General features: G+C 41.1%; 1 protein-coding gene across 1 annotated transcript in view; it reads right to left on the bottom strand.

Annotated features, from left to right (window-relative positions):
• The window catches only part of POU6F2 (POU class 6 homeobox 2), a 253434-nt gene that overhangs the window by 97373 nt on the left and 131111 nt on the right, over positions 1-24950 (bottom strand). Inside the window, exon 4 of the mRNA XM_056338528.1 lies at positions 895-1196. Within this exon, the coding sequence (XP_056194503.1) occupies positions 895-1196 (302 nt within the window). The remainder of the gene's footprint in view (positions 1-894; positions 1197-24950) is intronic.

Below are 24950 nucleotides of genomic sequence, written 5' to 3'. Positions count from 1 at the left end.
GTCTCAGAATTTAGGGAAATATATGAATAGAGAGTTTGCTGGTTTCTAAGTGCACTTCCACTGTCCAGTGAAAGAGACTCTGCTCACTTCACAGACTATGCTGGTGTGTATTCACAATCATACTTGTGGGTACAGTCAAAGCTGTTCTTGCAGGACATGAATACAGCATGACATAGGTAGTGCAAGAACACCCAAGTATAAGAAATCAGGACCACTGGATCAGAGCCCTCCTGTTTCTGCCTGGCAATTCCAAGATGGGCAGAGCCCAGCATCAGTGCGGGTGCCATTGCTGACGGTTCATTTAAAAACATCTGTGTCATTGGAGTGAGTATCTAGGAAAGGCATTATCTGGCATTCTTAGCTTTGGAGTCTATACTGAGACTCTTAACAAAAGTATTTTATTCTAGCCGAATAAACGTTAGGGCTGTCATTTCAAAAGGAAGGATAACCCATCCACCCTTTGCACACATCCACCACCAGAAGCTCCATTTCTTTTAGGGACAGCCAGGATCATCTGCTAATGAACAGCTGATTTTGCTGTCCTCATAAGCTACCACGAAGGGTCACTGCTGGGCAAATGCCATTTGTGAAAGTTGCATGCTGGATCTGTGGAAAAAATTAGTTTTCTATGTGTTCTGTGATATGGACTTTAAGAGCAAAAGATGTTTACTCTTCAGAAAGCAGAAGACTGGGACCATCATTAGTTATGGTTTTCTGGCTTATCAGGTCTTTTAGCTGTTCTGAGCTGCATGCCCACAAAGATTAACTCATTCGAGGTGGAATTTCCCAGCCTGTATGGTCAGAAGGTGTAACCTTCACTTGATCTCCCCTCGTGGTGGAAGAGTATGCACTTTCTTGCGTTAGACTGTTACAGATTTGTACAAAGTGTCCTACCTGCAATGGATTTGGTGAAGTAAGAGGAGATGGAAGGCCATGCCCTGGTGACTGGCTGGGTTTCTGAGGGGAGCTGGAGGACTGTGGGGCCGGAGGTGGTTGGCTCTGGCTTTGGGACTGTGTTTGGTTCTGCTGCGGTGGCGCTGACGGCTGTGGCTGTGGCTGCTGGGTCTGCTGGGGTGGCTGTGGAGTCTGTGCTTGCTGACCTTGCTGCTGCTGCTGGCTTTGCTGCTGCTGCTGTTGATGCTGGAGCTGCTGAAGATGCTGAAGCTGTTGAAGCTGGGAGTTCAGGGATGAGGTAGCTGTGAATTGAAGAGAGGGAAGGGAGTTATGTAGGTTTCAGTAATACCTACTATGTTAAAGATATTCTGGATTAAATTCTGGTTTTGTTACACTGTGGGGCTCACTGCCCACTGAGGGCAGCTGTCCTCAGGCTTCAGGCCATGGCAGGAAACACATTCCCGACAATAACAGCCTGTGGTTCTGCCAGTGCAGTTCTGTGGTAAGAGTCAGACTGCATTTGAGGCAATGAAAGTAAAACTTTGGAAGGGCTACAGCTCTGCCCACAGGACAGAGAGCACAGCTGACCTGCAATCTTCGCTCAGACAAGCTTACCAATGAAGTCAATGGGAATTTTGCCTGCCTAGAGAAGAGGTGAACAGGGCATCACTGCACACCAGCCTAGCAAGAACTCATAACATGAACTGGTGCTGTTACATAAACCATTGTTGTAAAATAAAGGACACTCTGAAAAAAACTTTAAACAGCAGGTATCAGGAAATAATATATTCAGCTGTGAAATTTCTTGTGCAATGCATAGGTAGCAAAAATACCCAATAAAATGTGTGCGTGCCTGAAATCAGAACCCCTCATCATTCACATCTAAAAGCCATAAAGTTCCTCTTGTGAAACAGGGTGAAATTCTGTCCACCTGCACTGCTCACATACTCCTGGTACTAAAGGTCTGTCGTGTTTTGCTAGCACGTGCTCCACACATGAGGCTTGGAAAGTGGTGGTTCACATCAACCTGGAGGCACTGAGCAGCAAACTTTATCTCCCAGAGACACCTTCAAATTGACTAGGGCATTCCTTAAATTCAGGAAGGTAAGAATTGTGCCACAGGGGTGCCACTAAGGAAGAACAGCTTTAAGCAGCAGCCAGAACATCAGAGGAGCGTGCTGCTTTGGGTAATGGCCCTGAAGTCACTTGGGTCTCCGGCCTTACCCACTTTAATCAACATCTTTGGGGTTGCATTAAATGGCTATAAGATCCCAAGAGGAACAGCTTACAAGGTTATTGCACTATTTTGCACTCTGTATACTGCTTTGATAACACCACTCTGTATTCTAATTTCCAACAGGAGAAGCCAAAGTAAACTGGGAATGAATCAAATCTGTTATTTCTAAAATGGCATTCAGATTTCATGGCCAGAAACTCTGTTCATGAAATTATTTGTGGATTGGCAGATAAAGCCAAGTCATCTCCAGTTTCTTTTCATGCCGACATCCCTATTGCAGCTTTCTAGATGTCTATGCCCTGGGGATGAACCTGAGGTCTTGGTACGACTTATTAAATCAATGAGCCATAAACTGGAATAAGCAAAGGAAAAAAGAAAACAGAAAAAAATGAGGCAGAATGGGTAAGCCAGAAAAGTCTGTATGAAGGAAAACTAAAAGGCTTGGGAGGAAGAGCTGCTGGTCATCCATTCCTAACTTAGAGCTGCTCTAAATTTTCTTTCACCAGAGGCAGGAACCAAACTACAAATATGCCTTTACAAGAATTATAGCTATGTGTATGTGACTTCAACAAAGAACTTGAATAATGCAGAGAAGGAGGACTGATAACACCAATATATTTCCATCAGGAAAGTTACTGATGAAGTTTTTTGTTTCAACATAAACCACACATGGTATCTCATGCAAAATAGATCAGCCTGGAGAAGTAAGGGAACACTCACATCAATTCCTCCATCAGAACTCATACCTAAATGCCCCAAAGCCGAGGGGGAAGTAAGTGGAAATACAATCTAAAGCATATGAGAACAAAAAATGGAGAAGGTGTGTATACAAGAAAGCAACTGCATAGACAAATATTAACCATAGCATGAAGCACTTCAGATGGCAAGGAATACTATTCACCAGTTCTATCTGTAGGTACATACATACACAGTGGCAGAAAGACCCTTCCCATTCCCATGATGAAAAAAGTAATCTAGACCAGTTCTTGTGCAGGTCATTTCCTCACCTGTGACAGTTTACCAATCTGGACTAACCATTGATAACCAAGACTTCAAATACAACAGGCCCTTACTGCTTCCACAGACTCCTATATAGGAAAGAATGTCACAACACCCCACAGAAGCATAACTTGTAACCCCCACGGCTCATAGACAGGAACGAGGGTTGTTTTATAGCCTATGTGAACAACTGGACAGGATAAGACAAGACTTTCTCTATAGCAAAGTAGATACAGCAGGGTTTTTTGTACTGCAATGGTCCCCATTTTTCCCCCACAGGGCACTCTTAAAGGCCATGGCTTGGAAGAACAGAATTGTCAGAATGCCATACACTGTATGTAGGGCGCTGGGTCATGTAGCAGGGGACAGGCATTTGAGGCATAGAGCAAGCCATCTACTGAAATATTTTTGGAGCACAGAACATGTCTGGCTCCTTGAGGTATGCCTTTCAGCTAGAATCTGCAATATATGGTCAATAATTAAGAGAATGCTGAAAGTATCAATCTGAGATAACATGAGGTAATATAGGATGGAGGAATCACTGTGATTCCAGGAACACAAAAGTGTAAAAAAAGGTCAGCACTAAATTTTTATTAATGCTCTTATGATTGAACTTACCATATGCAAAAAAAAATATCTGTTCATAGAATACTAAAGACAACAGCATCACTGCCTGGACTTCTTAAAATTGGTGACAGGTAAGACATGAGGAGAAGGGTAAAGAAGCCCAAAGTGTAAAATAAATGAAAAATAAACATTAGCAAACAAATGAAGGGGTGGTTACGTTATAATGCAAAAAAGCTTATTGTTTTGTGTGTTTGCATATGGCTTAGAGCAATCAGAAGAGTATTATTTAATAATTATTAGTACTAGTGTTCCCCACAGAGCATGCAATTTTTCTTCCCAGATGCTTTCATTGAAATGTTGTCAAACGGTGATATAAGTAGCCTTGCAAAATTAGAGTCTAAAGCACAGATACAGAAATAGTACTGATCTCTTTGTTTACCAAATGGACAAAAATACACACTTACGGAATTGTGGTTTTACTAAATGTATGAATGTGTCTAAGAAAGAAAGATTATATTGTTGCATGTGTTGGGATTTACTTGATAGAACAGTTATCCTAATGGTGTAGGCCTCAGTTTCATTAACAAGTCATGCTTTCGGTCAGCTGTTGAATTACATTCTTAAAAATCAAATATTCATTAAACTTCCATTCTCCACAAGACCAATACTCTGTTAAATGGACATTTTGATTTGTGCGTGCTTTCTTCTGCCAATACATAAAACAAGGGACAGAATCCAGAGGGAAGAAAAAGAGGGGGAAAAAAGCCTCAAGAGCTTTTTTACAACCTAAAATTTTGCAGGTTCAGGTCCTACTGAGCTGCTAATGTAACTGATGTCATGGAATCACAGAATGGTCAGGGATGGAAGGGGTCTCTGGAGACCATCTAGTCCAACCCCATGCTAAGGCAGGTCACCTACAGCAGGTTGCAGTCATGTCCAGGCGGGTTTTGAATGTCTCCAGAGGAGGAGACCCCACAGCCTCTCTGGGCAGCCTGTGCCAGGGCTCAGTCACCCTCAAAGTGAAAAAGTTTTTCCTCACATTGAGAAGGATTTCCTGTGTTTCAGTTTGTGCCCGTTGACCCTTCTCCTGTCACTGGGCACTACTGGAAAGAGCCCGGCCCTGTCCCCTTGACAGTTACCCTTAAGACATTTGTGGACATTGATAAGATCCGCTCCCAGCCTTCTCTTCCCCAGGCTGAACAGCCCCAGCTCCCTCAGCCTTTCCTCACAGGGGAGAAGCTCCAGCCCCTCATCATCTCCATAGCCTCCGCTGGACCATCCCCAGCAGTTCCCTGTCTCTCTTGAACCGGGGAGCCCAGTACTGGGCACAGCACCCCAGATCCAAATGGCCGTCACCATGGGGAGATAGGAATGTACCCTTACTCCTCCAGATGTCAAATGGCCATTGCCAACATACTTCTGTGCATCAACAGTGTGAGGAGGTGCAATCACTCAGGTGAGCTGACTTGTCCAATCAATGAAGAGGGTCAGAAGCTGACTTGGAAAACATCGAGTTTGTAAGTTCTGCGGGTATGCCTGGCATTCCCAGATAATGGCTCTTTTTAATTCACCATCTAGGAGTACAAAAGCTTTGCGTTCAGTATTGCTCAATACTTGAATGTTGGGTGGTGCAGGAATATCAATATCTGTACCATTCCCTTTTGTACTGGCAATGCACTCATTCTTGCTGGGGTGGGAGGTAGTACCTCAGGGAAGATTTTGTGGATGGAGAAAAGTCACTTCACAGAAAAGTTTCCAAGTTCATTTCCAGCAACGGCACAAAATTATTCAAATAACTTCTTGTCTTTTCATATAATTCCTTTAAAAAGCCTCTCCGGAGCCTACTATCATGCTGAGCTATAAATTGCTGTGAAGTGGCTTAGTGAGGTATGACTGTTTAATACGCTGTTGCTAAACAAACAGATAGGGAATGGGAAGAAGGACCATCAGATCAGACAAGGCTTTCCCAAAGCCACGCAGTAGGTATCCCGCAAAGGTGGATTTAGGGCTCCGGATCATGCCTGCAGTCTGGTGTTCATGCTGCCTGATTGCACTGCCTCTCACAATGTGTGTATATCCACAGCAGGGGTTGTGTCATATTATTGTTTGTAATCAAATCCAACCCAACTCCCAGAGCTTGCTTGCATAGCTCATCCATTATGAATCGTATACCTGTCTAGCATTTGTCACTTGCTGCAGAGCTTGGAGCCTGATGGAATTTCAGGTGGTACAACAGTGCTATGCCTGCATGTATAAAAGATAACATGCACTGCCTACCTCACAGGAATCTTTTTATGACTTCTGGCTAACAGCTGGGTAAAACTTTGACATATGTAAGTGAGAAGTACCTACTTTCTTTCAAAATTGCAAGAATTTGAAAGACTTTCTTTCAAAAATGCAAGAATTAAGAAGGCTTGGAAAAAATGGCAAAGAGTTCTTCCTATGGTTAAAAAAGACAACATAAAGTACATAATTTTAAAAGAGAGATAATCAACTAAGAACACATGCAAGCTGTGAAAAGCTGTGAGGAAAATCCACAAAAGCTGTGTGACATTTCAACTTTCCTTAAGAAAAATAAGTGTTGAATATATATACCAGGTATCCAAGAAGACAGTAAGAAGAACTAACACCTACAAACAAACAGTGGCATAAGGGGTCTTCAAACTTATTAACTATGGTTTCTTGATTGCTGTGCTGCCATGGCAAATTTCGCAAGGGGTCACCCCACCTTTTATGATCCTACATTAAGCGGATTACACTTAGCCACACTATCAAAGCATTTACATTAGAATAATATCATGTATCTTAACATGTATATTATGGAGTAATATTAGAATAATATGGAGTTAAGTGGTGCAAAAGAACAGTCCAGAGGCAGCAAAAGCAAACCTCCTGATGTCTCAGATCACCTGTTTCTGTACTTGTCACACACCTCAGACTACTTGAAGGACTTACAGAAAGTTATGAAATAAGGAAACACCTTAGGAACTAAGGGATACCTTAGGCACAACGCTGCTATGCATTTACAATATTTATGGAAAGTGTGTCTTTCCATGTTGTCCTTGTATCTTCTGTTCCTCTGCTGGTTTCCCACACAGGAAACTGAAATGAAACTAAAATGCCCCTCTGTCAAGCACAGTGGTGCGATAGAAGAATTCACTTCTGATGCAACCATGCTGAAAGAAGCAGTCTGATCCATGGCAGGGAGAATGACTGGATCGTTTTCTTAGTGGAAAAACTGAAAAGGCTGTCTTCAAATCCCAATCCTGATTGTATTCGCTGAAAGTAGTATCAACTGCCTGCTGCCTCTGGCTAATATATTACTGCATAAGTATGGGAATGGCTCTGGTTATATTTTAAATAAAAATATACATCGCAAAGTTCAATCACATTTCTATAAAATGCAAGGAACATAAGTAACCCCACATACACAATGTAAACAATGTAAAAATTAGGACTCTTTTTTCACCTCTCATTCACAGTATACACTCAGATTATTAAGACCTCTACAGTGCTTGGCAGAAGATCAAATTAATGTTCAGGGATTCAATTTGTATCTATAATCTGCTCTTGTGGATAAGCTTCACATAATGTCTGATTTATTTTATTAATGTTTTGTGTACGCTTGTTTTTGTGTAATAAAGGAAGAAGGGGTAGGAGGAATAAGACAATTTTAGTCTGCAAACTGTTGTGCCACTCTATCCACGTATTTACATAATTGCATAGATGTTCTTCAGTGCCTTGATACAATGTACAATGGACTAAAAAGGAGAAAATCATACATTAAACCTTTTCCTGTTCGACTGAACACAGAACTTGACTCTGCCATTTCAAGGGCCTAATGCCTTTTTCCACTTCCCCAGTAAAGGAGAATGGATTTGCATTGCCTTAAACTGAAAAGTGTAACTAACTTAAGCATCTGGGCTTGCGTTTGAACTGACGTGGCCCACTTTGTTTTTCCACCCTGTTGTTTCTCTTCTAATGAGGTATATGCCTTTCTTTTCTTTGAAACAGATTTCTAAAGATTGAATACACAACGCTGAACATTCTAATGCAAGCCTATGTTTACACTCTCTCCCTCCTGGGTAATGAGGGGTAGGTTAGCCAAATAGCCAACGTGGTTTTGCATACGCTTGAATTTTCTTTTTGAGAGCAAAATGTGAGTTGTTTTAAATATGTTAGCATCTTCTTTGTGGGAAAAAAAGGAAGGGTTGGACTTGTGGGTGAAAAGATTAGTAATGGGATACAGAGCATGTTATTTCTAAATCACTGGTTCAAATCCAGTCTAGGTCAATACAGGGAACAAAAGTCATTGCACTTTAATGGTGCTTTTGAGTGCTTTCTACCTTATAGAAAATGTATTATATGTATAGAAGATGTATTCACACATAGATGCCCACAGAGAGCCTGCATTGGAAGCAGTCTGCCACAGAGTCAAGGTAACAAATTGATGGTCTCCCAATACCTATTAGGAAGATCATAAAGACTATGGCCTTGGATGGCATCAATTGACATCTTTATTTGCACTTTTCAGCAGAGAGGCTAAGGATAGAAAGAGTAAGGAGACCAAGTCATCTTCTCCTTCCTAAAGGTGATCCCTCAAGGTTACAGCTGCAGAATGCAGACAGGGTTATGGGGAGAAACTTGCACTGCTAGTCCTCCTCTGTACCAATTCTGCAGATAAACACAGGGCTTCACTTTCTACTGTTGTCATATCCAGTATCTTTCATGAGCACTAAATTCACTTTAAAGAATATAGGCAATAAAAAGGAAGTATTAAGAAGGAAACCATCATAATTTATATGGTGCCTGTGGTGTCTCCACATTTTGATGAGTACTGGAACATCCCTGAAAAATGATCCACTGCATTAAATAAATCTGACATTTTTTTCCCTTACCAAACCTTAAAATGTACAATAATCCACTAAAATCTTAAGGGGGGTGGTGGGGAGAAGAAAAAGTTGTTGTTCTATGCAGAGAGCTTGACTAAGTTACAGGGCAAGTATATTTGGAATACTTCCCATTTTAAGGTAATCTAGGGGCTATTTTCCTCTAGTTTATGACAACACTCTGTGAGTAAAGTTCCCTGAGTGTATTGTAAAAATTGCATTAACCTATTTAAAATGCCCAAAGGCAAGAACAAGCTGGAGAAATTAGACTTTAATAAGCCATTTGCTTCCTCAGCTCAAATGGGACCTTAGGCCTCATATTGTACAGATGGCTGAAACATTAACTGGAATCAGGGTATCATCAAGACACAGGGGATCAATCAAGGAATTCTCTTGGGACTCTCATTCAAAGACAGGCAATTAAAAACCCACCATAACATAGTCTGAGGGCAATGTAAGTGTTTGAATACCAAAGGCTGGGTGTCAAGCAAGTGATGTTTAGATCTGGTAAACTCTGAATTTTACCAGCCTGGGGTGGTTTTTTGTTTGGTTTTGTATGGTGTTTTTTTGGTTTTGTTTTTTTTTTTGGTGAAAACACGACTCTTTGAGATCAGGGGGCAGGATCTTAACATCAAGTCCTTATGCCAGGTAAAAACAATTTTCTAGTTACAGAGAGCAGGACTGGTCCCAGATTGCTAAGAACAGAATAGTGTTGGAATGGAAAATCAAATGGAGTGGCATGGTATTCCTACAGATCATATTTCCAGACCATATTGAGCCCATAAGAACATTCCTATGGACCAGAATTTAAGATAACCTCTCATTTCTTGGGAAAAATTCTACAGGACTCCTTTGAAAGAAACTAATCGACAGAGAAAAAATTATCATCTAAAGGCCAACAGAGCTCAATTTAAAATCTCACAGCTGCAGAGATGTGACAGGGAACAGATGAATGACACAAAGAAATGAAGTTTGAAACAAGTCTGCTGACTCAGAGGACGATGACCATGACTCATAATGGACACCAGAAAAAGGCTGGGCACTCTTTGCACAACCTTTAATAACAGGAACTGCAGCTTATTCTTTTCCCCTCCTTGTCTCTTTCAAATGCTCTAATATTGATGATAACCATAATTTCCATGGCACTTATGCAAAGTGTTTGACGTGCCTTGAAGTAGCAATGCTTGTAGAAAAAGCTGTGCAATGACATATGGCCCCAGGAGCTTTGGAAGAGGTTGTGCCAAATCCTGTCCTGCAGTTCAGAGAGCCATGGGTGCCCAGACCACCGGGTGCCCTGCCATTTCTGCTGGCAAGGGGACTATGTGAGGCTCTGGGGCAAAGTCTTGTCAAGAGGAACTGGCTGAACTGCCTGGTGGCTTCAAAGGGTGATTTTGCATTCTTGCGGATAACAGATCTGCAGTTGCATCTTCTATAATTGTTTATGGCAAACGGCTCTTCTGACAAAGAAATATTTATCCAGGTATAGCTTCAGCAATGGTCCTTTGAAGATCAGGAATTATTAGAAGTCTCTTCAAAGAGTCTTTGAAGTGAGTCATGTTTCCTTAACTAAAAGTGAAGCTACTGTAAGTAAAATGCACTGTGTTTTTGTGCATGTGTGTGTTTGGTTTTTTTAAACAATACAATCGAATAGCGGATCAAAGTGTTTGTAGTTTAAAAGGTTGGCCTTGATGCTGAGCTTGTGGAAGTGTCCGGAGAATGACAAAGGGCAATATCACTTTCCCCCAGCCTCAACCGAGTGAAGCAGCAGAGGGTACTGTGCCCACCAGGTGACTTGGTATGACTGGTTGCTTTCATCTCTCAGACTCTCATTATATCTGCATTTCTATCATTTTACAGTTCCAGTCTGTTCTGAAAGCTGGTAGACCTGAGACAACTCTGTTTTCTATTAAGAATTCCAAGATTCAAGTAGCTGCAAATTCTGTTCCAAGTGTGCAAATTCCATCTAGGGAAGTTAGCTGAGCAGCATGAGAACAGGCCATGGAATGACTCAGAAAACAGCAATGTGTACACTGTAAGGAGAAAGGGGGAAAATGCAGCCCAGCCTAGTCCTTCCCTTTACAACCAATAAAACTACAACAGCAAGGTCAAGATCCACGTGCAAGAGTGGCAGTTCTACCTTGCTGCAAAGCTGCGCATGCAAATGCTCTGCTGGAGCACTGACTTAGGCTTCAATCTTGTTAACAATGGGCCCCGTGATCCTCAACATAGCTTTGAACTTCTGGTTTTACCAAGCCATGAAAAATTAAAAATGGTAGCAGGGTGAAAAAAGGGGGGGGGAAGAGAACAAAAAAAAATATGTGGCCTGATCCTGCAAGGGATGTAATGCTCTATGTCCCTGTGCAGCTCCCAGGGACTGAAAGCCATTCCTCACCGGCTGGGACATATACGCAGTACCATGTTGAACATGGCATTCTTCATCAGTCACTGAAGAATAAAAATGGGACTAAAAAACTTTCTCTAAGTGACACAAGGTATTGCTTAATAGCTGTGGTACAGGAGCAATCTTGAGCATAGGTCACTGGGTTGGTAAGGAGGTGCTGCGCCAGGTGCTGTAACCTCAATATGTGAGCAGAAGATGGAGGTGTTCTTTCTTTAGATAAGGGATCAATGCAGAGAAACTATGCAACTCCTGCCACATGAGAAATTGTAGAAGAGCTGGCAAGTGAACTCTAATTTGGTAATCTGTCACACCGCAAGCCATTCTTGAGTGTATGTACCACTAGTAAGGTATATTCTGCTTGCCTGCTGTTGACTCACAGTAGCTCTATTTTGCTGTCTTCAAGAATCTTCCATGATCTTTATTATTTGCTATGCATAGATAAGAATGGTTGTATTTAGTTGCATGCATTTCAAAACACACCACAGCATCTGCAGCTACTCTTTTTTTGCAAGCTTTAAGCCAGCTACAGGTCCATTTAAGGTGATCTGCCCATGTTCCTTTTCCTAGTTTTCTTATTTTACTTGCAGAAAGATTAAAAACCAAGTTAAACATTAGGTGAGCAGCTGTTCTGGACTCTGCAGCTGGTCATCTGCTGTGGATGGCCTGACAGCTCATGCTTAATTTGCAGTAAAATGAGGGAGGCTGAATATCAGATTTCTCTTCTGTCCCTACAGCTCATCAGCCAAACATGTTGCCGCTTCAGGTGCTAATCCTAGCTTGGCTGCGCTTGGCATCCATCACCACCGCACAGCGACAGTGTATTAGCTGCTCTTTGAGTGCTCATGTGCTTCCACCTGCCTAAATTTCCTGCCCACTGTTGAAATTAACCACCTTGTTATTCACAGAGATCAACTGCTCATCAGTAGAAAATCTGGGTGGGAGACCTGGGGAGAAGATTTCACAGGCACTCCCCATTCAGGGGCTGTGAGCTCAGCCACACTCCTGTGACATTATGAAGCTCCATCCACAGCTGAAGAGAAGGGCTGGGGAGCCCAGAAAAGCAGCCGACAGATAGCTCTGCCCTGCCGATGCACTGTCCGCTCCAGGGCTTTCAAAAGGACATCAGGAACCTCCATGCTGTTTGATATTCCATGCATTTTTGTACACCACATCACAGTTAATGGCAGGCCTTTGAACAAATTGCATCTAGGTCTTACCTTAGCTACCAAGCTGCTTCTTCAAGGTTAATTATTTTTAATTTGAAAGGGATACACAGCCATTAATAAAAGAACTTCCATTTAAATAATGCATATACTTACATGGAGCAGGAGTCCCCAGTTATAGAAAGGGAACAAAATCCACAGGATGAATTTACAATTGGCCAAAAATCTACTTAAAAATAATTTCCTATTTCTGTCCACATATTCAGTCAGAACAGAATGTTGTTGCCCTTTTGATGCAGTAACTAGTACCTTATTGCCTTTATCAATGAAAATACTTGCTTTCGCAGACCAGATAAGGGAAGAAAAGTTGAATTTGGTTGCCAACCAGTAATTCTCAAAAAAACCTCACAGGAAACAAGTCTTTGCCTTCCTTAAGGCAACATTGCCTTAATTTTAGTATTCAGGATAATGAAATATTTTAAATAAGGGTTTAGGTCTCATCAGCTGCATGTGTTTAGTTATACCAAACCTGAATGATGCTACAAAACATTACTCTCATTGTCATCTCCGGGTTCTTCAATCTTTTAAACAAACTCAATAATGTGTTAATGCACACACACACAAAAAAAAAGTGTTTACCAATGCACTAACACTGTTATTAAAGGCACTTGCTGTTAAAGTCATCCTGAGAACTGTAATAGAAGCCTGCAGAACTTGCTCTAAAAATAGAGAAAATTCCGAAGATAATGTATCCTAATATGTATATTTTATTCATCCTATAGAACGTACTGGCAGTACATAACTAGGTTGTGTGAGTTTCCATAAAACAATTAATAATTTTCTCTTCAGTTTTTCTTCTGTTGTATTTAACCTTTTCATAAAATAACATAGGAGCTGACTTTTAACTGTAGAGAATTAAGAACATTTTGAAGATAATGAAAACATTGGTCATCATGTGAAATTTATTGCTAATGTAATAGGCACAGACAAAGATATTTGGTGGGGGCAGGGTGGTTGAGGGCAAGGGGAGAGAGTTTACTGTTCACAAATTTCCTTGCTTGTGAAATTAGTGGGTTTCTCATCCTCCTGAGGAAGCCCACTGAGAAGTGTAAGTGAAAATACGACATAAATACTAGGCAAACACCGTTACTAGATTTACTGAGGTAACTCCAAAGTCAATTAAATGGAGATGAGCTTGTTCCAATATAGTCTATTTAAATGAAAAGCCTAGACCATTCAACAGTACAAAATAAAGAAACACATGTCAGTGCTGATACAAGACCTAGCTTTTTGCTTAAATTGACTTCTGATTTAAAAAGTTAGAGGCAAAAATGCTTCTCAAGTGGGATGAACTATCTATCATGGCAGCCCTGAGAACAAAATTTGGCACAGTTAGTGCACACGGAAATCTGAAACCACTACTTTAGATTTGTTTTGCCAAGTTTTAACTAAGTAGATGCAAAAAACTGTTCCTTTCATTTTCAGTGCCAGGTATTTTGTCTTTACTCTGTTGATTTTAATAGCTCGCTCAGAAGCTTGGAAATGAACGTTTCTTCCATCATCAATTTAAGACCTTTCCATTTGCCAGCTATGGATGTTTTTTCTACTGTGTGTTTTCAATGAAGCTGAAATTAATATGGTTCCCTTTGATTTTCCATCCAAGCGCCAGGGAGCATGGGGCAAACTATGCTTTCATCTCCATCCTTGAGACAGAGCCAGGGTCACCATCATGTGACCACAACACTCCTTCTTTTCCCTCTCTCCCACAATCTTCCAAAAAAAGGTAGTTTTTGGACTCAAGTTTGTCTATACCTGGAAAGACCAGCTCTACAGGGGTCCCGAAGCATCGTATAGGGAGGGCAATTCCTATGGCCATCATCTCCAGCTGTTCAGCTGCTGTGTCTCTCATACAGAGCCCTCACTTTGAGCAGAAATGGCCCCAACAGCCTCTTTTTCCTACCAGCTGTAGACATTTACTTCTTTATAGCTCATGGAACTATGACGGCACCCCGGAAATCCTCACCTTTGAACAGGGGACTGAAGCAAGTGCAAATTTGGCTAAACATTATTGTCAGAAAGTCTTATTCATGTGATTGTGGGCAAAAGCAGTTCTGTAAATTCCTGCCTTTGTTTTTTAGCAAACATTTAGGGATTTTTTTTTTTTTTTTTGCCAATAGCTACCCAATCATTAAAGCTGATGAGAAATGCATCAGAAAAACACCTACAAAGACAAGACCCATAAGTGAAGGCAAGAGCTCTTTAAACAATCATCCAGTGCAACACATTTCATGATGGGGCTTGTAGCTGACAATTTTATGTATCTTGATTATGGAGCACTTGGATTTCTGGGTCATAAAGAAACTAATACCAGGTAAGCATCTTATGCTTTAATGTTTTGCACTAGAAATTAAGAGGGGAAGCCAAGAACATAAGACCTCTGATGTCTGTGAATCAACACTGGTCCATGGACCAATACAGACAAACCCAAAATTTCTACCTCCTTTTTTTTTTTTTTCAAGCAGCAGTATTCTTCAATTTGTTAATTCTAATGGCCCTTAATTATCTTGCAGAGTGAAATGACATCTGACTTCTTAAAATCATAATGCTAAAAGCATTGCTGATTTAACTAATGCTGCAATGATTTTCAGATTTGATCATAGTATATCCACAAAACAGATAAGCTTTAGATGCCTTCATGATTTCTGCCACTTCTGTCAGCTATGACTGGGAGTGGCCTTTTTGCCAGGTACTGTCTGATGGGTGCCTTGCAGACCTGCATCTCACTTGTCTGAGACGGCTCAGTTTGCCCCCTGCCATAACAGCACTCTAGTGAAATAGCTCTGAGAAGACCATGGAGAGAATGTGTGAGGCACCGTGGATGTGAATACAGAGCACATGCCCCAGAGCAGCTCCCTGCAGAGATTCAGAAGAGTGCCCTCGGCTTACGTCCTGGTCTGCAACTTTAACCTCCCTGCAGAACACTTCCCTCAGAAACCATTTTCATAATTTCTAATCATTGCCAAATGTTTGATTTCAGGCTGTTTAAGGGATCAAACCTTCTGGTGGAAAATAAAATAAATAACAGTCAAACCATCAGACAAAGAAATTAGTTATAAATAATTAAACTTGCTGTACTGATATATACTATTCCCACCTGGATGCTGTGCTTCCAAGATGGGCAGCACAGTTTTCCTAATCAAGGAAAGAAAAAAAAAAGGAAAAAAAAAAAAAAAGAGGAAAAAAGAGGTCCTGTATGACAGAACAAATCAGACCAGAAACAGGGACTGTTTGTCTTACGGATGAAGATCAGCACCTGGGAATCCACTTCCTATTCCTGAACCTACCATACATGCACCACCTTGGGCACAGCAGTTAATCTCCCTGCCTCACCTTCCTGTCCTAGAAAAGAAAAGGACGGATAATAAACTTCACTTTCCTCACCACAGGAAGCTAAATTTGTGAAGTATAGCAATGTGCGTTAAAATCCTCAAAATGATGGGGGGTAACGATACACAAAGTTTTATTTCCACATGAAAATGATTGTTATAGAGCTACCTCCTACACTGTGTTAATGAGAGATAGATGGTTTAAAAGCACTCATTTGTTTTCTTTCTTCCAACTTTTTGATAATGCCTGAGTAATGCTTTTATTCCCAGCAGCTCATAAGACTTTTTGAGATCCCCAATAATAAGGATGTCTTTTTAAGATGAACTCTCTGCTCAGGCACATTTTAGGAACTTGTCTCACACCCAGCTTAAAGGACACCTCAAAATGAAAAACCATCCCGGATTTCCTAGAAGACTAGTACTTAGAGCTCATTGCACACCACTGTGAGCACCTCTGTCATCAGATACACACCGATGGAGCCAGCTAAACCAAACTAGCTAATGATAATAACAATAAAAATATCCACCAGAAAATTTCACCAACAAGATATCAGAGGCAATAAAGTGATTCCTGTGGTGCAGTAAGCTAGGCCAAAGAAACAGGAGGATGACAAAAGAAAATGAAGAAAGGAAAACAGATTCAAGGGCGATAACTATAGGACCCGGGTGGGCTTGTTATGTGAATAGACTGCAGGTAACCACATCCTGCTGCTGCGATGCTTCATAAATTCTGTCGTCTTGTTAAGAGGCTGAAGACTACTGACCTCACTTCCTCTGCTAGTGAGACCACGTCCCTTTGTGCCCAGGTTTTCATTGTGCTTATGCAATTTGAACCACGGTGTGAGCCTTCCTCCACCGATGATAACTGCCTCACAAATTACAGAAGAACAAATGGGAAATGGAACTTCTCTCCCTCTCTTGTTCAACAGCCCCCTCTGTCCCTCTTCCTAACCCCTTGCAAAATAACTCTCAGGCTCTCAGGACCAGCGATGTTAAGGCTTGCTTGGTTTTGTTTCTGAATATATTAGAAAATATATATTAAACCCAGAAATATGAGTAGATTTTAAGATATTCACATATAGGTGTAACATCTATACACGCAAGAAAGACCTTCATACGTTATGAAGCCTGTGCAGGCAACATTCAGCCATTTTGTTCACTAAGAACACCCAGCAAGGGTCAGAGAGCCAAAGAGAGAGCAGCCACGTGTGGTGTTTTGGAGGTACTCTCCAAGCACTAAGCCTACACGAGCCGTATCCTCAACAGCTCTCCCTACTGCAGCTCAGAATAGGAGAAAAGTTACTCCTCTTAGCACTTCTAAAGAGAAAAACATGCAAAGGCAGCCAAGACCACATCCAGCCCAGCTGGCTACGGCCACACATGACCATGAAAATTCCAGAGAAAGGCAGGCCTGTGACTTGTCCTGTCCGTATTTTGTATCCTTTTCTTCCTAATCTAAAAAGGCACAAGATGAATTGAGGCAGAGTCATCCCTTCCTTACACATGACAGGGCAGAAATGTTTTCACACCATAGAAACCACAGAACCCTTGTTCATCATCTGCTACAGTTTTGAGTGGTCACTCACGTAAGTGTGTACCAAGGATGCACCTCTAAAATTTTTAAATATGCAACTTAAAAAAAAAGATCAGTGATTATTTTCTTTGTCTGTGAGACTAGCACCTTCCCAGTATTCACTGGCACTGGAAAAAAAAACCCAAAATCCAAACCCTCATAGATCCCTCCCTTTCCCTCAGACAACCTGTTGTCCTTAAAAGCAAAAAAAACTCCCAGTGGCCACCTCTTGCAGCTAGTGAACTACATTACAGATACACTTGCTGACTAGCCTTTAGTACCTCAAAGCAAAAATGCTGCAAATAAAAATATACAAATCCACATGGCTCATAAGAACAAACTCTTCTCTGAGTTTCACAGGGCAATGAGAACAGTGTCAGTGAATTTACACTTCTGAATCCAAGAGGAAAACATGGCCTTTACTTAGTTCTAAGAGCTTTTTTGTCTTGTGGATCTGATGTTCTCCTTGCTTCAGTTGTGCCACTAATGCTGTGCTCGGTACTTGCTCTGCCACCCTTAACAGGTAACACAGCGGTTGTCTACAGAGTAGACTTACCATGCTTTCCAATAATAAGGGTATGCAAACTCTTAATAGTATGCAGAACAATAAAACTTTGAAATAAAACAGTAAACCCAAAACAAAATACCATAGAAGCCTGAAAATCCTGGTTTCTTGCTGGCTTTCTCACAGCTCCTGCATGGGATCATGCTCTTATTTTACTGTGTCGTCACTGTTATTATGCAAAGGTAGCTTATATTTCACAATTCCATATTTTCTTTTCTACATTACAGGAGACCACATTAGAAGGCCACTGTGTTTTTTCAGACCTGATCTGTTCTGCCTTGCACAGTCCAGACTCCATCTTCCAAACTGGCCCTGCAGAGCCTTAGGCACCACCAGCAGCTGCTCTGCATGGCTCTTTGTGCCAGTGACACCACACTGCGCACAGGGCACTTAGGAGGACGATGCCAAGCTGCTGTTTATTTATGTCACCCTCCAAAGCCCCAAAGATATCACGGGCATCTATGGATTGCATGCACAAGCTGTTTCACAGCTGTATTTCTTTTAACCCCACCCTGCCCCAATCGTCTGTTTCCTCCATCCTTTTCCCCCCTCTTTCTCAAAACTATTTTCTGTGGTCTTGCAGGAACCATAAACTTTTATTCTTCTTGGATATATTTTCATAAAAGAGAAGAAGAAGGAAAGAAGGAAGGGAGGAAAAGAGGAAGGGAGAGAGAAAGGGAGAGAGAAAGAGAAAAGGAGAGAAAGAAAGAAAGAGAGAAAGCGAGAAAGAAAGAAAGAAAGAAAGAAAAAGAAAAAGAAAGAAAGAAGTAACAAACAGTAAAAACACAGAGTCAAATGTGAGTGGCACAGCTATAATTCTTTATGAAGCAGCAGGTAAGATTGATTGTCAAGGGTCAAAAGGCTAGGTCAAACTCCGCTCATTCGTCAGCTGAATGTCATTTTTGTTTTCCCTGTCACCAGATAGCTTTAAAAAAAATTGCAACTCCTTCCTCATTATCTGGGACTTGGCTCCTTTCCTGCCATCCAGTATTAATGAAACTGTGCTTCAAGCCTGGCCTTCATCTTTGAGGTTCTTCTTCATGTACTTCTTCCCTTTCTTAAGTACTACAGAGCGAGGACAATTTTAAAGATCGTTTTCTCGCACAGGGAAGTTGGAAAATTGCCAGTAGAGTGAGAATGATTTGAAAACATACGTGCAGTATAAACATCTGAATGAGCAAAAATGTCATTAAATCATAGCAGGTCCAAAGCCCACACAGCAAGGTAATTGTATCATAGTTAAATCTGTGCACCTCATATGGAACCCTTAAAAAACCAACATGATAGAATATTTTGAAATCATTTATGAGGGGAAAAAAATAACTTTTTGTTATAATTACAAGCTATGCACCACTAGAATAATGCTAATACTGAAATTATCCATCGATTTACTGTGAATATGATTTATATATGTCTGATTCAGATAAAACCATAACCAATAAATCCCTTAAAAAGAACTAAACATCTAAATTAATCGAAGTTAAATTACACCTATGTGGTGAAGTTTCAGCTGGCCTGAAATGGGATGCCATTTCAAGCCAGCAGCTGGTCACCCAAAGGATGCTTCCTCATATAAAACCATCTTGATTGAACGGTAAGTTTAGGTGCAATCAACCTCTTGTGCATTTATATAAAGGCAATACTCTTGTGTTTGTTGAGTGCTTTTCACAAAGGGATCTCAGGGCACATTACACAAATAATTAAACCTCACCTAAAGCCCATCCCTACAAGGACTGCCTCTGTGTTTAGAGGAACAGAATCAGGAACCCTTCGGTGACAGAATGAGAGGATTTACTAAATTAGTTTTCATTAAACACATTGCTGCACAGGGTGATTTAAGTATGTTGACTAATTGACATAATACCTCCTTTTAGCTAGAAAAATGACCTTTTAAAATATTTATAATCACTCTTGGGCAAAAATAACCTGAAATCCTGTGCTAAATCTGTACGGAATAACACTTCACACTAGTCTAATTTCCCTGCACAAGCAAACAAAAAAACCTATCTGTGTGAACGGCATCTCAGATAGGAGATTCAAAATGTTTTGTGAAAACAAATCAATTTTAACCACAAACAGAAGGTAAAAATAAACGATAACTCAAAACAAAAAGGTTCTGATTCCAAAATACTTAGCGGACTATCCACCTACAACTTGGGAGAGCTCTTCCAAGGCTCGGCTGCTGTAGGAACACAAGCTGTTTGCTTCCAACCATAGGTGGAAAATAACAGCCATTTAAAACATCCAGAATTTAGCTCATAGTAATGACGGATGAGGATAGCAACAATTAAAATTTGGATAGAGGGCTTGTCATTAAAATAATTTTGCTTATAACACTGTGTTTGACTGTACTCTGCTTTTCCATCCATGTTACAGCGTAGGCATCCTTCTGTATGTGTGCTGCAGTGTGTCAGTATAAAACCTGGAGTGACACTGCGTCACTAATGTGGGAAGCAGCACTGTGGGATCAGGCCAAGTGCATGGATAAAAGTAACTGGAAAACAGAGTTGGGTGCTCTCTAGGAGAGCCTCTTTTCATTACATAAAATGACTGATTATGAGATCCCAGCTGGGTTTTGCATGGGGCCTTGTTCACTGAAATATTAATAGATGACATTTAGCTAAACAGTACAACAGAAGCATGATACTGTGCTGAGAACTGCCAGCATAAACACATTTTACTTCCTTGGATGAATACTAATTTGTAGCAAGCTGTTGCCAAACTGCCACGCTTTCTCCTGACAATCTACAGACTTCTCTACTACCCAAGCTCTTAAGAATTACACAGCTCGGTTCTTTGGTCACATCTAGCACAGAAATTAGCCGGGGAGGCAGTGAGTCCTCTGTCACTCAGGTGGGAGCAGGGAGGATGGAGAAGCCCTTGTGGATGTAACACAGGCAGCTGCTTTCTTCAGTATCCTGGAAGCGATGCGGATTGTCAAGCACTACTTCTAGGTGTGGTGAAACCCAAAGTTTCAGCTCCATAAGTGCCACTGAGCATCGCTCCCCTCAGTTAGCCAAGGTACATTTGTTAAATGTTCTGTGGAAGCCAACAGCAAATGCTAAATTTTTAGTGAAGGAGAGAACATGGTATGTGAGCCTTCATGCCTGCTGAAAGTCAGTTAGTTCACCCATAATACACTTTGCTTCTTTCTTCTTGCTCTGAACTAGCCCTTTTGCTCCCTCCTTTGCTCAAAAAACTACCTTTTAAATTTCCTTTTTGTTTAAATTTTCCCCCTCTTTCATTCTGTGACTCCTCAGGGTTCCCTGTATGGATTCGTTGCAGACCATCAGACAGCACCTTTACAACCTTCATTGTGTGAAACTGAACCCTATGAGTGAGAGGCAGGTGAATTCCTCTCAATTTTGGCAACAGCAGTTTGAAAGCTGCCTGCTGAGATGAAGTTTTGGAAAAGTTCTATGCTATTTTCCATGTTATTGAGGGCTTCAGTTTTATGGGGAGGCAATGAGCTACATTTTACTCTTATCTGCCTGAGTACTCTTCCATGCTTTTTGGCCTTTCAATTGTTGTATAATTAATACAAAGGAGAAAACTGTAGTAAGCTGCTCTATCCTTGAACAGGATATTAGTAGACACTAGTGATGTTTCTACTGCAGGCTCACCCTACCTGCCTGATTCTTCCATATTAGTTATAACATGGATGTTCACGTAACTGAAAAAGCAGACTCTTCCTCACAGAATTTGCACTCTCACCTACAGTTTCTTTCTTTTGCTGTTTTCTGCAGTTATTATGATCAGTTGCTAACAGCCTTGCTGTTGTGATATGAGCAACACTTCTCTGATTGGCTTCATTCTTCTAATTAGCTGTGTGTCAGTTCTGCACGCTTTTCACAAAACACCATCCCTTTTTCCCTGTCACCAGTCTTATGCTGAGCCTGTTTTCCTAAGTGGTGGAGTACCTTTTCACCCCATCTGCCCATGGCATCTCATCTCATCTCCAGCCCCTCTTCCTAACTCACATCTGATGTGGTTTTCTGCTTTCAGAATTTTTGGAGGTTTTGAACGCTAATGCACTGACATTTCTGTTCTTTCCTGACTCCGTATTCAGTTCTTTAAGGTTCACATTTTTTTCGTGAAATTTACATAAACCTGTCACTCGAGCATTTTTACAGCTCTCTCCAGCCACGACTTGGGCCTGATACTATCTTTATGCCTTCTGTCTAACCTCCCATGATGAACCCCAGCTTTATAGCCAAACAGCATAAAATGACATATATGTTCTGATCATGATGATTTATCTCTTTCAATACCTCACTTCCTTCTGTGTTTGTGCTTTAGGAGTCCTCAAGACAGTCCTAAAATTCTACATCATGAATTCTGCAAATGAATCCAAAGCTGAATTATTCTAAATAATCAAGGAACAAACAAGCATGGACTTTGCAAGACAGAACGGCAGGCTCTAGAAAGCTACAGTGAGAGCCATTAAAATAAACTTGTGGTGTGAGCAGTGAGCAATATAGGGCTATTATTTGTTTAGCATCATCAGAGGCCAGAAGTATGCAAACCGAACAAAACAAGCTTTGATAGCAGTATGGTCCCTGAAAACGAGGAGTTTAACAGCCTCCCTCTAAGCTTGGCTTTGGAGAAGCTCTGCCCATATAACCAACAGCTGGTGAACTGAGAGCTCTTCCCCCAGCCCCACGGCAAAAAAAACAGTACACAAAAACCAAAAGATTGAAAAGGAAAATAAGGGTTCTCCCCAACTCAACTTACTGCTACTCCTAAGATTTTCCTGTCTAAAGCGACTTCTACCTGTGTGCGAGAGAAAAATATGCCCTTTCATGCAGCTGCAGGATGTGGGGAAGTGAACAATAGGGCAGGGAACTATAGACACTGCTTCATTGCACCCTAACATCATTTTATGGCATTGAATTGAAAGATCTTTAAATACTCAAACTGTGAGCCAGATGATGCAATTATCACTTGAGCATAATTCCTATTCACTGAAGGAAATTTGCCTGAGTAAGAAGTGCAAGAACTTACAAGCTTCCCTTGTTACAAGATTATTCTTTATGCCTCACATGTATCATGAGTAGCTGGGGCAGACAACTACATAAAAAATCATTTAGAGAAAGATCACGGACAGAAATGATTTCTTAAAATTGGGGTATGAGGCTTTATAAGAACTTTAATGCAGAGAGCTGTGAATTGTATGAATTTGTCGCTTTCATTTTAACATTAAATGGAGAATTAATATGACTACTTTCATTTGTCACAAATGCACATAAGCAAGGCTGAAGGACTAATACGCAGAGACCTGAAACAGATTTCTTCAACAGGAAGCTTTGCATTTCTGCAGGCATAGTAATACCACTATTTTAAGAAATGAGGATCAAATTAAATGTTTACTGCTGTAACAGTGTTGCCAACAGTGTCAGTAAATTTATGAACAGTTTATAATTTTAACTGTCTTCCAGACAGTGGGTTGTATGCGCATTAAAGTAGTCATAATAACCTGTCAGTAAAAATTTCCTGTAGCACGTTCATAGGAAAAAATATTTGCAAGTTGAGCAGCTCCCTTATGCACTGACAGAACAGTTTCTCCTACCTTCGAAGTGATACAGCCAACCCCTCCAAAACACAATTTCAGTTTGATCTGATGTGCTAACTGGGATTTTAAGATTTCTTTATTTTCAATTACCAGAATTCCTTTTCAGAATTCACCAAATAGCGCTTCTAACACACAGCCATTGACTTGAAAATTGCTTGCTCTTGCCCCTAGATCTTGCTTCTACAGAAATAAACAACTATCCGTGTTTGACCCATGAGTTATTATTTATTATCTATAGTGGGTAGTGTGCAGAAAGTGAGAGATTGGGAGGCAGCATTCAACAACCTGAAGCCTCCCAGCCAGTGTGTTGTCATTGCTGCTACAACTTCCCCGGGATTCACGTGCTCACGTCTTCTTTCCCCCCGTTTGGAGCTGCTCTCGCTCCCTCTGCAGTAAACTCCTTTTGGTAGGATCAGGCCCACCACAACACTCTTGCTGTCTGATCTCAGCAAGCAGAATGGTTTCCAGGCCTGTGTCCACCCATGATGTCACCTAGCAGAGTACTGAAATCTCAAATATGACCCATCAGTCATTCCTACTGCCACTTGTCCCTCCTAGGGGGGTCGCGGCGCCAGCGAGGTCAGCAGCAATCTAAAGTGCAATGCTCGCTCACTAAAACAGAGCTGCTTCCCCTGTTACTAGCTGAAGAAACATACAAAATGGGAGTGAAAGCATTTGGCTTTGAACATTTCTGCAGGGAGATGTCACTTGCTGGGGTGTTAGGAGAGAATACTCACACACACTCGCACGTGGGCTAATGCCAGTAGCTGTATATACCTTTCAGAGGAAGAATTGCCTCAGTTTGCTCAGACCATTACACCACATGAATTAAACTAGTCACACACTGGGTCTGCTGACGCCTTATTTCAGAAGGCATCATTCATGCTGCGGTCAAGAGGAGCCCAAGGAAGGTGGCCCCAGTATCCCTGTTAATGAGCATCTGCTCTCATACTAACAAGCTAAAGGCTCCATGCCTCCATTTCAACAAAAACGGGGTAAACCTACTTTTGCCTGCGCAGTGACCCTCTGCAAGAGACAGTTAACATGTAAAGCATTTAAACGGAGCATTTTGAAGTTACAGGCTGATTGCCTTCCTTTCTATGCCTTGCTTTAAAAACCCCAAACAAATCCAACCTGAAATAGCCACTGCTAAGAGAACCTTCAAAGACAGTTAGAAAATCAGCTAAATGTGCATGGACAATCACATAAAGTCATGTTAAGGTGAGGGTATTTCTCTCTAACTCCAAACAGAAGTTTAATATGTTGGAAAAAAAATTACTCTCCTTGATTCCAGTCCTGTAGCTAACACCTCCATGATTCAAAAGTGTTTGCTCAGGACACCAGAAATTCAATCCACATAGCCAAGTACAAATTTGGGAACTCTGTCTCTAATCTACTAAGCTTTTTGGTAAGGTTATTAAGCACATATCCTGGATATAAGAACATACAACCCCCACCCCCCCCCACCCCCCATATCTGCTGAGTTTAAACAGACTGTTTCTAATTTTATATACATGTTAAGTAACATTTGAGATGAATGCTTAAAGACTCCAGTTATGATAAAAATGTGGTCTTTGCTTCTACTGAAGCCAAACTTCATTCTCAACATGCTGTATATGAATTCTTACTCCTTTTGTTAAATGGCCACTCTTTCATTCCTGTGGTTTTGCTTCCACAGTGCCTTAAGTACATATTCTTTAAGCT

The sequence above is a fragment of the Falco biarmicus genome, chromosome 4 (assembly GCF_023638135.1).
Source record: "Falco biarmicus isolate bFalBia1 chromosome 4, bFalBia1.pri, whole genome shotgun sequence".
Taxonomy (NCBI): domain Eukaryota; kingdom Metazoa; phylum Chordata; class Aves; order Falconiformes; family Falconidae; genus Falco; species Falco biarmicus.
This window is presented reverse-complemented; position numbering and strand designations above follow the sequence as displayed.